Here is a 16,381-nt window from a genome sequence, read left to right as displayed (position 1 = left end):
GTGACTAATAGTCACGCGTACTCGTACATACAATATACGAGCAGTTCATTCCTATATCTTATTATGGTTGCAGTATTGCGGGGGCATGTAAACCTTTCTGTCTGTAGGATATACTAAAATAACAGCAACAAATGGAAAGGTTATATATATTATCGTGGGCTAAATGTACCCATGTGAACCCGGAACCATAATGGTTCGTCCTTTGTTTCCCACCGACGGAATGTTTTTGGGAAGCAAACAGATCCAGGGTGCATTCAAGATGTTAAAGACACACAACTGTTGCGATACAACAAAGTAAACATCGTCAATTTGCTCTCGAACGTTATCGATTTTTATCTATCGATCGCAACAAGCAGACAACGCGGCGCGATGACAGATATACAAGAATCAATGACGTTGATTTAACTTTAACTGTAATATTGTAATGTAAAAATGGCTATTGTCGTTTCTCAACGTTTTTAGTTTATGGTGCTCTTGAACGCTTCACGAACATGTTCATAAATATAATCTACCTGTCTGTGTCACTGTAGTATTGTTGACACTTGACAGAATGACAGGATGGCTGCTGCAGCTCTCTGTAGAAGTGCTGCTGTTGCCAGGACTTTGGTCTCACTGAATGTCAGTAAAACAAACTGGCTTAAATGGAACAATCTGCAACACTGGAGAGCTTTGAAGGAGATTAATCTTATTGTAAGTGTAAACATGATGTGAAACAATCTTGTTTTTCTAATTCGCATGCTGCGTCATGTCATGAGTTTCATTATTTCCTGTCTTATTTTATTGGCTGACTGCACAAAGGCAATATTAGCTCTGCTTGGATTGCGTTTGGAAATATAATTCATTGCATTTACTCTGATGATGCTGTGCTTGTAGTGAGCTACCCCGGTATGTAGGTTAAAGGGCAGTGGGGTATTGTTACAGCCAGGGAGTTATCTGTAGCAGTGTCAATTACCTTAAGATGCTTTGAGGTAGTAGTCTTGCAATATTTGGCATTTTGTGGCAGATTTCAAGGCCTTTTTTTTTTTTAAATAGTTGAAGACTGTTGTTAATTTGATTACTATTGCAGTCTGTTTTATATTATGCCATCATATGTGAGACTGTGACTGATCATTGCTAAATTGGTCTGGGAGAAAGCCTAATAACAATAAATAACACTAGTAAATGACACAATCAAATTCCGAAGTCTAAACCAACTCTGATAAAAGAACTGGCTCTGTGCCTTGATCCAGAGTGACCTATAGCTTTGTCCTTTAAATGTCCTAGTCAAGCAGGCTACTACAGCACAGTGGTCCATCAAAATGCACTTTAAACCTATATATAATTTGGCTCAGGGCCATGGGACCCTGACGAAGGCTGATTGCCGAAACGCGTTGATCCTCCCTTTTGTGTAATGTTCTTTGCCATGCCTTGAAGCTTACAATAAAGGCTTTTTTTCACTTCACTGGAACAGAGTGCCTTGGATCCTCTTCTTTATTTTCATATAATTTGTCTATTTGAAATGTAAATAGCCAATCTACAAGTTCTCAACGAAGCGATTCCACTCGTTGAGAGCTTGTATATCTGCTGCTTTCTAAAATAATAATAAAAAAAAAAAACATAATTCAAAAAGTGTGTATATATGTATATATATGTGTATATATATATATATATATATATATATATATATATATATATATATATAAATAAATAAATATTGTTAAATAACACAAATCTCTTACTGAGGTCCCTGGCACAAAATATTTGTAGATGTGGTTTTGAGTGTGGACTAAACCATGGGTGCTGATAAAAGAAGAAAACAAAAACTGGCCTGATGCCTTGATCCAGAGTTACCTATGTCTTAGTTTAAGTTATTACGATGACATTCAGGTTGTTCATTCTGGCCTAAAACAGGTTTTACATCATTCCCACAGTAGAGTGTGTAATCTGTGGGTGGTATTATTGTGACTATGACCATCTCTCTGTCCTACACAGGGTGGGTGTCGGAGAGCTGCATTCTTACTGAGCCTACCTACGTTCTCTTACCTGGGGTTTGAGGCTTACCAGAGGGTACACGGTGGTACATCTGTGGTCCTTGCATTAGAAAGAGGTAGGCTATGCCTATTGTTGTCTGCACACACAGTGAGATATCATGCAGCAGATTTTGCCATTAAAAAAGTGCAACCTAAGCTTGGTATTGTATTTTACATGTGAGCAGAGGAGGTTTTGGAGCAGGCGGACTATCTGTACAGCTGCGCAGAGACAGAGAAACTCTATCAGCTTCTGATACAGTACAAAGACAGGTAAGAGTATCACTTTCCCCCCCACACTATTACCACATAGTGGGCTGTATTTTGAGTGTCTTAAGTACCAGGTCTTATGACTTAACTTAAGACCTGGAGGTGTGGCCAATGCTGTTTGGCCACTCAAAATAGCTAAACAGCATTGGCCACGCCTCCAGGTCTTAAGTTAAGTAATAAGACCTGGTACTTAAGACACTCAAAATACAGCCCAGTGTCTCCCTGATTAAATCATTAAATCATCATCAATCAATATTTTGAGCCAGGTTCCTTACTGGCTTATAATTTCTTCTGTTAAAGGACCACCAGCCTTTTTGTCCTTTGTCACTCTTACTTTCATTAAAAAAAAAAAAAATCTTTGGAGCAATATCCAGTGTGCGGACCTTACCTGTTTTCTATTGTTATAATCTTGGCCCGGCACCTGGCTTTAAGTAGGTGAATGTGTGTGATTTATTGTACTTACCTACTATAACATCTATTTAGTTGGTAACTTGCTAACAGTCTGACTCACTTAGATCTTTTTCTCCTGCCATGCATTGCATCTCAGCATGCCCCAAATCATGGGATGTTATTAATTGTATCATGCAGTATATCTGTATAGAAGTATCTGCATTTGTTATGTTTCTTTGCTAATTTAATCAGTCATCTGTCTGAATCAGAAGCCTTTATTGCCATGACATGTAAACATGTTAGGAATTTGGTTTGGTGGACAGCAGAGTGCAGTTACAACATTAGGACAAGTGCAAAACAGGACAAGACAAAAACAACAGTGCAATGAATAGTGAATAAATATAAAGTGTGGAGAATTCAAGTGTTCAGGTCAGTTCAGAGCACAAGTCAGTCCATTCCACTCTGAGTGGGGATGGAGGGAGGATAGAAGGCGGTCAGGGAGGGACACCAGCAGCGTTGAGGAGCCGGATAGCCGTGGGGGAAAGGCTGTTTGAATGTCGGGCCTTCATAGTCTTTAGTGAACTCGGTCACACAAAGGCTCATAATAATCCACTCCAGTAAGCCATTTTGATGAGTAGGTCTTTTGTGCTCTGGAAAAATTCCTTCCTTCATAGCTCAGTGTCTAATTACATCGCAGTTAGTTTGGATTATTACACAATCAGACAAATAAAGCTGCCATTGAAAGCCACTAGGCCTAGGACTAGGTCTATATCAGAGACCACAAGGCTCTCAGGAGGGTGGTGCGCTCGGCCGAGCGCATCACTGGATGTCGGCTGCCCAGTCTGGAGGAGCTGTACAACCAAAAATGATGATGGTGTGTGTGTGTCCAGTGAAAATGCAGAGTTCCTGTGGCGTTTGGCACGGGCGTCTCGTGACCTGTCCCAGATGTCAGACGTGGCCACTGACCAGAAGAAGAAGCTGACATACGAGGCCTTTGAATATGTCAAGAAGGCCCTGGAGAAGGATGAAGGCTGCTTCGCAGCACACAAAGTAGGACTGGTCCCATTGCTTTACCATAATTTATGTTAAATATTGATGACAAAAGAAAGCCTTGCCACTCAGCCAGTCGAACATTAATGGATAGTTCACATCACTCCATGTGATGATTACTCCCCCATGGAGACTTAAATTCATGCATTCCTAAGCCAATCATTTAACCAGCAGTGGTTCCCTATGGAGACACTAAGGCCCTCATTTATCAACTCGGCGTACGCCAAAATATGGGTGCAATTTTCGGCATTTACCATTTCCGCAAAACCTTGAACTTGAACGTGTGCCAGGACAAAAATCACGTTGGGTCGGGAGCTGTCGTAGGCTTTGTCCTCACCTGTTTTTCTCTCGTAGAAAATTGTCTGAACTGCTGACATGCTGTCACAGGCATCTAAGCATATGTATTCACTCCTAAAATGTTAATTGTTAAACATATATATGCGAGCGCACTTGTGAGATGATTTGGGAGCGCATGAGCGTGACATCAGATGCCTATATAATCACTGTGATATTATAAAAAGATTATTTAGGTATAAATGGACTGCACGCCTTTATTTCCAAGTGACAATGACAAGCATACAGCTTGCCTATTTGCAATTGTAGGATATAGGCGTAAGGGGCTTAATCATTCACCATTTAAATAAGGGTGTGTGAGGCGGGCACCAAGGCAAGCGGGGGAAACTTTTTTTATTGGCTGTTTCCATGCGTTGTTTGGTCGTATTGCAGTTGTGCATGTCGCAAAAACGAGGGCGAGGCTTTTTTCATAGGGCGTGCCAGACTGATTTCAGCCGTCACATTTATCACTGCTAGGAATGAAATTAAGGTAGGATCAGCTATTTGCGATCACTTTATAAATGCCGTGGCGACGTGAGTGTACTACAAAACCTACACTCGAATTTGGGGCAGATTTTACACTCAATTGATAAATGAGGGCCTAAGAGCCTCCTTTGTTCCCTATGGAGAAACAGAGTCTCCTCAAATTATTGGCTTAGGAATGTGACAAACTAAACAATATCCATGAATTCAAGTCTCAATGGGGTGAGTAATAGGGCATGTAAACCTCACACCTTAGGGGGGTGCGCCATTTTGATTGTGATGAGTCACTACTATACCTGGCCAACGGATAGGCATACAGTGGTGGAAAAATACGAATTGTTTTACTTCAGTAAAAGTAACAATACTGCAATTTAGAACTACTCCGTTACAAGTAAAAGTACGGAATTGAAAATGTACTTTGAGTAAAAGTACCGGATAGAAAAAAACAAAGTCATTTTGGGGGTGAACTATCCTTTTAACCACTTATAAACTCTTTATACTTCATTGACGGGAGTCCCCCAGGGGTTTATACTAGGTTCCTTTCTTTTTTTTTCCCTCTACAAAAAGTCTCTTCACCAGAAAATTGCTAATCTACAAGCTCACTGACTTGCGTTGCGATGCGTTACTTATAGATCAGGTATTTTTGCGGGACTCTGGGGTTCATGTGATTTTATATTTTACTTCTACATCTTTCAGAAACTCTCTCTTTCTCCTCCTATGCACGTATAGTGGTACGCGATATGTCTCAGTGATCTTGGCGACTTCGAGGGTGTAAAGGTGAAAATAGGAAACTCGTACATCATCAAGGAACATTTGGAGGTAAATCCTGTTTTGGTTCATATCACTGTTACAGCAGAGAGAAGGACACACTACTCGTAAAATCATTGTATTGAAACCAACGCTTCAGCAGTATCGTCTTCTTGAGGGTTTCCCATACCCAAACGATACTGTTGAAATGTTTGTTTCAAATTATTTTGCATCGTGGCTACGAGTAGTGCGTCCTTCTCTCTGTTGTAACAGTTATCTCTGCCGTGGTCGGCAGGCACCTCCTTAATACAGGTGTGCGCTCCTCCTTTGTCCTGTGTTTGGTTCATATCGCAGAAACAAAGGGGCACATTCAGCATAAATCTTACACAAACAATTAACTTACATTTTTCCACAGAGAGCCATAGAGCTGAACCCCAAAGATGCTACCTCAATCCACATCTTGGGTCACTGGTGAGTCTATCATTTAACCCCGTCCCCAAATCAGACCAAATGCAGCTGTGTGTATATGTGTGTGTGTATATATATATGTGTATGCATGTGTATATATATATGTGTATATATATATATATATATATATATACATACACACACACATATATATATATATATATATATATATATATATATATATATATATATATATATATATGTGTGTGTGTGTGTGTGTGTATGTATATATATATATATATATATATATATATATATATACACACACCCACAGTGCCCAGCATAGTACAGCATTTTATGTGTGTACAGTATGTGAGCCAATCAAAGTTGGGGTACCTGGAGGGCCCGGGCAAAAACATTTCCTGAATCCAATCAAACCATTCAGTTTTAGTAAAAAATGGCTCCTGGACATAAAATCGGCCACGCTGTTCAGACTTCCTAGCCTGGCATGGCCAAACAAATACCAGGTTGTGCAGATCAGGATTATCCAGCCTCTTTGTGCGAGCTACCTGCCCAGTGGCCTTGGTGTCTGCCCTGAGATTGGGGCTCAATTTTCTGGCCGGGTCATATCAAATCAAAGACTATAAAAATGGGACCAAATGCCTCCCTGCTTTGCACTCGGCATCAAGGGTTGGATTGGAGGTCATGTCACACTCACGTCATGTTCAGGGGGTGTGCTTGTACATCAAGCTGACTCACGCTACTGCCACATGGTTTGGAATCGGCAAGGCGTACCAGTACTTGTGCGAGCTATGAAGATGTTGTACATCCATTATCCTGCCTTGAAGTGTGCCCTCCTGGTGATAGACAGTTATCCTGTTTGACAGGAACTGTTTTGGTGAAACCTATACGCGAATGGTGAATCTTTCACATGGTTACTGGTCCTTTCCCCAATGGTGTGTCGTCAATTTCTTCCGTGTGCCCTCCTGGTGATAGACAGTTATCCTGTTTGACAGGAACTGTTTTGGTGACACTTATACCCTAATGGTGAGTCTTTCACATGGTAGGTAGTTGGAAGCTCGCCACCCTGGAATTTCTTCCGTATGAGGTGTATCTTTTGGCCAAAGTGGTGGACATGACCTACTGATTATATTCTGGGAATGAAATTAAATCTTATCCATCTACTCTTTCCTAGGTGCTTTGCTTTTGCAGAGTTGCCGTGGTACCAGCGCAAGGTGGCAGCTGTGATCTTTGCATCACCTCCAACAGCCACATATGAGGAGGTAAAGAGTAAGACCACTTGGTGACAGTGTGTTTGTCCTTACTTCATCATTAATGTAATGAGCTCATTAAAGCAGCATGTCTATCATCACTTACTGTTTACTCAACTGGTTTCCAGCTTTTGAAGACCATATTTACGAATCAGAATCAACCACTAACCTTATTCTTTCTTCTTCCTTCAGGCTTTGGCATTCTTCCTGAAAGCTGAAGGAGGTAAACACGTTATAGGGTTGTTGTGGTGTCACAAAGGAACACTTTACACAGCCTGTTACCTTGTGCTTTACTGCAACATAAATCATTTCATTGTGTGTAAAAGTGCCACAAGGCTTTCAGAAACGGGTTTGTCTTTATTTTGGTTTCCCCAGTTGACCCTGACTTCTACAGTAAAAACCTCCTAATGCTGGGGAAGACTTACATGGCCATGAACGACAAGGAGAGTGCCTTACTATGGCTGACCAAGGCAACAAAGTACCCTCCGCACACACAGGAAGACAAAGAGGTAATAAGCGTGAAATTGAATGCCAACCTTTGGTAGCTAACTAGAAGCTATGCGTTACATCATACCCATAGATAGATACAATAATAGATGCCTCATTGGCCGCTGCAGTTCATTGGAGCGACGTGTCTCCATTGAAGGCAGGAAGTCTAGCTGAAGGCACGCTGCGTCGCTGGGACTCGCTGCCCAAGTGACGTCACTCATGCGACTCCTCCATGTTTCTGACTACTGGCCAATCACAGCGCGACTTAACCATCCGCACGCGGAAGCTTCCACTTTGCTTACGTTATGCTTCGTAAAGGAATCGGAGATAATTTTGCCTTCAACAGAGACACCGGGTGTCTATGATCATACCACACAGACGTTCTGAAAGAACGCATACCCAGTCGCGTGGGACCCGATGGGCGCTTGTTTTACCCCGCTAGTCCGTCAGTGGGATAGGGAGGCCCTACTAGTAGTAGCCGACCGGGTAAAACAAAAGCACCCCATCAGTGCCCATCAGGTCCCAAGCTCTGTGAAAAAGGTAGTCCCACCAAGTGGCAAAAACATTCTGGCCTTGACAGCCAATACATCCAAACAGAAAAGTCCAATCTGATTGTATGCACCTGCTTCGAATGTTATCACCCCTTAATCAAGAGAATGTTCATTATCAGCACCTTTAGAAATACCCCCAGTATGTGATAATCAACATACTGGGAAATCCGGAAGTGTTTGCTTTTTGTGTCAATGACGGAGACGTGTCGTCTCTGGTGGCCTTGGGCCAGTAGGTTCCAGTAGGTTGGGGGTCGCGAGTCAATGGCAGCATTATTTTGGGGTCGTGGGCTGAAAAGTTTGGGAACCCATGCTCTATCCTGCTGCCTCCTGCATTATGTGACATTTAGAAAGCAGGTGGTATGCAGGACTGTTGGGTGATTTCCAACGAGCGCTCCCAAACCCCAATGCTCCATGCTGCTCAATGTTTTGCCACTCAGTCTAGATGAGGAGAGGGTGGCGTGTCCCGGTGGAAAAATACCCTCTATAATCTATTTAACCACATGAAAGCTAGCGTCCGTATTCTGGGGCGAACATTCAGCAAAAAATAGCAGATCTACAAGCTCACTTTGTTCCTTCTTGTTCCTCTCCAGGTCCATAAAGAAGCTGTTGATCTTCTGAAGAAGCTAGGATGAGGAGACACAACCACAATGACAGTTGAACTATTCCTAATTAAATGTATTCAATTAGTAGCCCGTTACTGGCCTTACACACACACACACACACAAAAAAAAAAACATTCTTATCCTCTAATGATTAGAGTCTAATCCTTCTTATCCAAGCATACAGTATGTGGGCGCGCACAGTGTACACTCCTCTCTGTGAGAAGATATAGCTTGCCAACTAATACTATACTTAATACATACAATACATTATTGAAACAATTCAACCGTCCAAATTATATATTCATGTGGTAGGGTGAAAAGACAAATCATTCTATTAAAGTAAGAACATTCAGATACTTTGTTGAGTGTTTCAGTCTAAAACATGCATCAGTCTTGCTTCTCTCGCTTCCAACTCAATCTTCCTTCCGAAATTTCACTGAAAGTAGCTGGCCTGGGAAATATGAGGTTTCTTCTAGGGTTTCACTCCCCAATAAGGACATTTTCTGATTCATGGTGACATGGGAGGCAATTCTGCCTAGGATTTTTCCCTCAAATAATCATATCAATGTACTTTGCTCTAGACTCGAGATGGGGTTATATGATGACTTGTCCTCTGGGGCACAAACCACAAATGAAGTTATGATTGTGAAATGCAGTTAAAAATTGAACACTAAAGGTCCCTGCACACTGCTGCGTTTTTAGGATTTGTTGCTGGGTTTTTCTGCCGTTATTCCGAAAAACAGTCTGCAAGGACCTTTAGTATTCTTTATTTTTATGAAAAGTCCAAACTGTTGTAAAGATGGTCAGATACATTTATTAAATATGGTTCTTTCCACAGGCAAGATCCAATCAAAAATAAAACGAGAGAAAATAACGTTTATTCGTAGACATTTATTTTGTCTGAATCCTGTATCGTCTGAATCCTGAGCAGAATGCATCTCATTCCCTGTCACTCTCACAACAGAAAAGCATGGAAGGCAGGGGTCGGTGGGGCATTTTGTTTTCTCATAAATCCATCTATCTCTTCATTAAAACGGGTCAGGAGATTAAAAATGATTCTTATCTCTATACAGTCTCCAGTAAAAGGGGCATTCTGTACAGTTACAGTGTGTATCTACACGCGATATGTATGTTACAGTTCAGACCCGTTCCAGATTGCCTAAACTGCAGCCATCAAAGTCACTTATCACAGTATAATAATAACAGATTGATATATCATCATTAATCAGAACATTTCCTTTGTGGCATGCATGTACCTATTCAGGTACTGTTAAATCAATTATTGGTTGCAGTTGGTGGCGCTGAAGGCAACCTGGAACATGGCCTCTATTTTTGATAAGAACAAAAGGCATCATCACAGATTTCCAACAATGGAACAGTGTCTGTGTATTTAATTAGAATAGGTATTTAATTTCTTATACAATGAATATGCATATACACAGAGTTCTTTGATTATGGATTTTCTTTTGTTCAAAAGGAAAGCAAGTTATGCAGTTTTGTACTTTTCTCTAGAGGAGGCTCTGTTGGCCTTTCAAACGAGTACATTTTATATTTTCTTGTCGTCCCATATTACATAACGGGGACAGATGAATAGATGTTATATACACAATGGGCATATCTTTTAGTCTTCCTCTCAATTGTTGAGCTAGACCACACACCCTTCAGGTCTTAACACATCCAAAATACATCCAAAGAACCACTCAGGATTTTGGGGTGCAAGTATCCAACATTTACACAAGGAAAGAATGCTCTGCTAATAGGCCTTCCCATACACGCGCACACACACTTGGTTTTGGATTGCAAAATGAAAGCATAACCATCAGGAAAAAAAAAGAAACTGCAAATGACTAGGATGCGTAAAAATAAATAACAGGACAATCTAAAGTAAAAGCATTGCATCTTCAAGGTTGGCATGTTTCCACTACCCTGGCAGCGAGAAAGGGCCTCGAACTGCCCAGAGAGGAGGCGCACTGTGGAAGAGATTCCACAGATGTTTCAGTTTGGCCCGTGGCACACTACGTTGTCCATCACAGGAGAAGTTTTCTGCAAACAGCTGCTACTCAGCTCTGACTTATACACGTACAATTTTATTAAATTAAAAGCCTGAGTTACATTTAGTTGCGAGCGGGCATCGTCACAAACTGAACATGTATTTACCGTGCTCGACACACACAGGCACACAACTAAGTGTACATCAGGCATAAGGCTTTACGTACTTCTCCGACGAGAAAACAAGAAAGTCACATGATTGAACATAAATTAAATAGGAAATGTATAATTTTATTTTAGAGAAGAGAATTAGAGCACTATGGTTTCAGAGGGCATGTTCCAGTTCAGCCGTATATTCATTCACTTACACTGGTCACGGAGTCAAGCCAATTCAAGCTTTTGGGGGCCAAAAACGCCTGGTGGATTTATCAAGCAACCAGTATTTACTGTTATTTGCCTGTTTTGTGGCTGTGCTTGCATGTTATTCATTATCAGAAACGGTTTTCTTTAATTACAATTATGATCATTTTACTGCCTTAAATTCTCTCTTGCAGCTTTTATGGGAAAATAATAGAGGGGGGGGGGGAAGAATGTTCAAGCATGTTTTTAATTCAAACTCACCCATATAAACTCCCAGACCTCCTAAACGGTTGCTTAAGGATTTCAAAAGCAAAGGTCTGATTCGTGAGGCTAGATTAGATAAACTAGCAGCCAACATTTTGCAACCATTTCTGCAACCTTCCACCGTATGCTTAATTTATGTATGTTTGCATGCCGGTGTGACGCACCCACAATAGCAGATCTACAAGCTCAAAACTTTGAAGATCGTTATTTGCAGCACGCGACAGGGGGAATGCAACTTAAGTATGAATCAAGCCGTTACTCTAATGGACAAGGCTTTAATTATACTGAAATTTGGGGTTCCAAGTGCTAGAAAATACTGCAAGTTAGGCAAAATATGAGTGGGCTACCCATGGAGGACATCACCGTGGTCCATTCATCATCACTTGCGACATTTGGGCCACACTTCAAGTTGATCTATTCAGATGTCTAACCCACCTACTTTGTAGTGAGATGGGGTTGTATTATATTTACTCCTCAAAGAGCATATTCAGGCAGCTTTCTAAGAAGTCAAACGCATACTGCAGGGGTTTTCAACCGATTATGACCCAGGGACCACCATTTTGACTAAGAGCATCCTGAGGACACCACTATTGTGTCAGGTGGGCTGACCACCCATCTCGCAGGACAGTCCCAAAATAGCATTACTGTCCCGCATCCCACAAATCAAAGATATGTGAAAAGAATTGAGCATGTGATACCATAATCACAATAATCTTTAATCATATTCCATCATATTCGAGGGCTTTTTCCTCAGTGGCGTGCACAGATAGACACTAGGGGGCGCTAGAGCACCACCTGCCCTTGCCCTCTGGACAGCAATGTGCCCCTTTGAAAAAAAACAAAAAAAACATGTGGACCATGGTGACATTGATCAATTCATGATGGGGAAAAAAAAGCTTCCAATATATTATTTATGCCCCAAAATCTATAAATCTCATACTATTCAGGCAACCGGACGGTTCCACGCGCTGCACAAGGTGCCCTTTTTTCACTTGAGCACCTGCCCCTCTAAATGTCTGTGCACGCCACTGCTTTTTCTTTTTGGGGACCACCTGCAATACCTCCACGGACCCATGACATAATGCACACCTTTCTCTTGTCAGAATCACATGAAGATTGCATTTTTCTCAAAGCTGCATTGTGCTGCCCCCAACCGATCAAGAGGGGGATTTACAACAACAAGCAGTTGTGTTAAAGGGCCACTTCACCCCTTTTGCAACCAGATTTTATTTTAATGATGTTTGGGAGACAAGAAACACTTTCCTGGGGTTTTTATCTGGGAAATGTGTGTTTTTAGATATTTCAGTATTTCAAAGTGTCCATGGGCTCCATGATGTCATGGGCACTGGGCTCACTTATTCCCTGGACTACATGTTGTCTCAGTAAGACAGCCCTCCCCCTATCCACAAGGAGGAGCAGTGGACCAAAGCATTATGGGAATTGTAGTCCAGGAAGGAAGTGAGCCCAGTGTCCATGACATCATGGAGCCCATGGACAATTTGAAATACTAAAATATCTAAAAAGACATATTACCAACGTTAAAAACCCCAGGAAAGTGTTTCTTGTCTCCCAAACATCATTAAAATAAGATCTGGTTGCAAAAGGGGTGAAGTGGCCCTTTAATGTTTCTCCAACCTAAACTAAGCCTTACTTTATAAATGTATTTTGGGTTGGGCGGTTTTTCAGTCCTTGTTACTATAAAATTGTTTCACAATGTAGCTTTAAATAACACAAATAAAACACTGAATGAAAAATATTGGATTTTGGATTAAAATAGTTGATTATATTTATAGTCTTATCTAGTATACAAATGGGATTCATCCATGTGCCACAGAGGTCTGAATGCATTGAAATCAGTTAGTGTTGGGTTGGAATGAAATCCAATATCCTCCGACCTCCACGGCACAGAATTGAACACCACTGATGCAAAAGATGTACATTTTGGTTCCAGGTCTTTGTCCTCAGTCGTCAGGGAAGTGACACGGTTTTCTGCACCACGAAGGGAGGGACTTTCGCCCTATAGTTTTAGATCGCGACGGAGGGGCACCGTCTCAAGCGAACTTGAGCCGCGAGAGACAGCACCGAGCGAGCTAAAACGAGCGAGTTGCCGTGTCAAACGTTGCGAAGTTCGCTTGAGCCGACTTAGCGCCGTTCGAGTCGCGACCCGATAGGCAGAGAATAGTAGATCCTCGGTCCTCCCTACAATGAACACAGCGGACCGCTCCCTACGCCACGGTCAGCCCGTCTCACACAATCACAAGCCGCGACACTCCTTCCAGCCCCTCTCTTCGTGGTGCAGAAAACGGATCGCGTCTGGCTGGGAACGTTCCCTGTCCAATACTGTACATCCTCATTGAGCAGCCCTGTTAAAAGAAAGGGGCTACAGCCACACACCACTGCCGACAGTGTACGGTAATCATGGAACCTAACAATGTGTGGAAGAGAGAGAGAGGGACTAGAGGTAACAGCAGTGTATGTATGCCGCAGAAGCAGGCTTTTTTGTAAAATAAAATAACTTTAAAGCTTTGGGCATGTTTCTTTCCACCAACAACTGTTTAACAGGAAGCTCAGGACTGGCGACTAATACAAAATCAAATACATGCCACAGATTTATACAGGTACCATGGCTTGTATTTAGTTTGCCAGCCGCAAGCTCTTCACAAATGCCTTGTTTTGAGTTTTGTGATGTGGCTGGCTGCAATATACCTGTAGACGCCTAGACGGGCTGGAATGTGCCCAGTCTCACAGATAAACATGATGATTCAGAGCCTACATGACTGACCCCACACACACACACATCGCAGTTTTCCAGTGCACGGTACAGTAGTGGCTCAACTTAACTCACATGCTTTTGTTTTCCATTGTGCAATAGCAGGACCTAGCACTTTCTTGGTATCATCTCTGTCGAGCTTCCAAGCGAGCCGTCACAACCCCTAAAGGTGAGGTGAAAACAGCAGACAAATGGTCTAAACTCTGGTTTACACTGGATTAGTCATCTTTGTGAACACAGATTAGACAATCTTCATATTGACCATTCGTCATTGCCGGGCATCAATGTGCCACCCTGTAGCTAACATCAATAGTAAAACACTTTGTGTTTTTAACCTATCTGCATTCCGACAGTTCCTGCAGCTTTATTGATTTCCTAGTGTGTACATTAACTGTTAGTAGTGAAATACACAGCCATATTGAGTATTTGTCCCTCTTAATATAACTCCTAAGTTTAACTAAAGACAGCTGACTTTTTTATTATATTATATTGGAGGGTTGGACGTTGCTACAATGACTAACTAGATTTAAGAGGGTCCTATCCCACTAAAGAGAGGTTAAAGTGAGTAGAGTGGAGCCTGTACCATGCAGTGAAAAAGTGCCAATATACACCAATCATTGCACCCCAAAACATAGCATCCAAACGGCAATCGAGGACTTCATTGATTCCCCATGTCCACTTGATTGTTGCCCAAAAATGGACAGGCGGAAGAGGAGGAGCCTTTCTTTACTAAATGAAGACCAGTGTCCATTTTGTCCACAATAGCTCTTAGGTGAGGCGAGGGTTGTCCATCGTGTCATTGGATCAACACTACTGGGGCGGGCAGGCACACACACAATAGGCCCCTTTTCCACTTCTCATCTTTGTGCAGTAGTTAAAGAAGATGGAGAAGAGGGCAGGCTGGTCAAATATTCAACTTTGTTGAATGATGAGGATGATGATAATAATGATGACAAATGTTACAATACTGACAGAGGGATAGCAGTCTCCAAACTCTCTCTGTCTGTGTGTGTGTGTGTGTGTGTGTGTGTGTGTGTGTGTGTGTGTGTGTGTGTGTGTGGGGAAAGATGTGGGTACAACAGTAGTCCACCATTCTTCACAGGAAGTTTGTGCAGTGTGTGTGTGTGTGTGTGTGTGGGGGGGGTATTCTCTTCTCCAGAGGCAGCCATGCAAGCGCGCAGAAACAGACACAACAACAGCTACGGGTCCAACAAAAAAGAAAAGCATAAGAAATGAGAAAAAAAAAACAATTTCAAATCAAGAGGGGGACAAAAAGTCAGGCACCGGACCCTGATACTACAATCACCCTTTAAAAGCTCTATAGAACTAGAGCCATAGAAGAGGTTATCACTTGGACTATCAAATTGTCTCTACGATGCTTTCAGTCTCCTTTTAAAAGCCCAGCCGGGACAGAGAGGGGGCGTGGTGGAAATCAGCATCCGTGATTTACCTTCGCTTTTCTTTTTAAGAGGAGTAAAAGCTTGAAATGTTTGCATATTTTACGGATGGGGTTCAAAAATAAAATGTAAGCACTGTTGGTAGAAAGGAGGGGGCAGGGGTACTGCAAAAAATGACACTAAGAATTAAGATTTGGTTTAAAATGACAAAATAGCTTATGTAAATTGGTAGTTATCTGTGCAATTCTTTTTTCTTTTTTTTGTTGTTGAACTTGGCTGGATAAACAGCAGTAGGTGGAGAGATGGAGGACTCCTTCCTCTCTCTGTCTCCTTTCTACTCTTGGCCAAATCCTTCCGTTTCGTCGATGGCAAACAATAGTTTCTCTTTCAGCTGATCGAAGCTTTTGTAAGGGGGCAAGTCCAGCCGGTTGAAGCTGTAACAGGCAGAGAGAACGGGCAGGTTAGCATGAAAGAACATTACTTAAAAGTGTATGGTTCATAGTTTTTACAGCCAAAACATTTCCTTAACCTACTGGCATCGCGCACAAGACATTCTCTTCTCGCTTCTGAAGGCGGTCGCATCTTTTTTTCTCTCTCCGTCCCTGCATGCCCCCCCCCCCTCTCTGTCCAACACCCCCACCCCCCACCTGCAACCCCCCCCCCCCCCCCCTTTTCTTTGATGTTGCAAGAAAGATGTATGTGGCGCTGCTCTGCGGCGACATGGGCATAAGGGCTACGCTTGCATGCGGGTCCTTTGTCCAAGACAAATTTAGTAGTGCTAATGGGCTAGGAGCCAAGCATGTGAATCTCTTAGCTGAGTGTGACTGTGCGGATGACTCACCATGTGTGGCTTCTAGGAAGCCAGGTGTCTTTCCCCACCTTCTCAATGCAGAACTTCTGTGGCCCGTTACTCCCTAATATCCAAACAACAGGGAAAAACGTTGAAGATATAAGGTGAAAGATTGTAGATTTGTTTACTGTAATTTGTTAATTGTGTGTGA

At 42.1% G+C, this 16,381-nt stretch overlaps 2 protein-coding genes across 10 annotated transcripts in view; one reads left to right on the top strand and one right to left on the bottom strand.

Annotated features, from left to right (window-relative positions):
• Positions 1–442: 442 nt before the first annotated feature.
• On the top strand, positions 443–8,954 carry rmdn1 (regulator of microtubule dynamics 1). The gene is made up of 10 exons (XM_079490232.1): positions 443–690; positions 1,972–2,086; positions 2,195–2,279; positions 3,557–3,716; positions 5,262–5,351; positions 5,695–5,750; positions 6,883–6,970; positions 7,151–7,181; positions 7,334–7,467; positions 8,589–8,954. The coding sequence occupies exons 1-10, from the start codon at positions 559–561 to the stop codon at positions 8,628–8,630; spliced, it is 933 nt and encodes a 310-aa protein (XP_079346358.1). The 5' UTR covers positions 443–558; the 3' UTR covers positions 8,631–8,954.
• A 444-nt stretch (positions 8,955–9,398) lies between these two features.
• The window catches only part of wwp1 (WW domain containing E3 ubiquitin protein ligase 1), a 62,004-nt gene continuing 55,021 nt past the window's right edge, over positions 9,399–16,381 (bottom strand). For 7 of the 9 annotated variants that reach the window (XM_079490227.1, XM_079490224.1, XM_079490230.1 and 4 more), the window contains exons 24-25: positions 16,222–16,294; positions 9,399–15,814 (exon numbers count right to left, since the gene is read on the bottom strand). In XM_079490227.1, coding sequence (XP_079346353.1) covers positions 15,715–15,814; positions 16,222–16,294 — 173 coding nt within the window. In that variant the 3' untranslated portion in view covers positions 9,399–15,714. The remainder of the gene's footprint in view (positions 15,815–16,221; positions 16,295–16,381) is intronic. The other 2 variants (XR_013788552.1, XR_013788553.1) reach the window with 2 other exon arrangements.

Source organism: Electrona antarctica (assembly GCF_951216825.1).
Source record: "Electrona antarctica genome assembly, chromosome: 20".
Taxonomy (NCBI): domain Eukaryota; kingdom Metazoa; phylum Chordata; class Actinopteri; order Myctophiformes; family Myctophidae; genus Electrona; species Electrona antarctica.
Note: the sequence above shows the minus strand (reverse complement) of the source record. Positions and strands in the feature narration are given on the sequence as shown.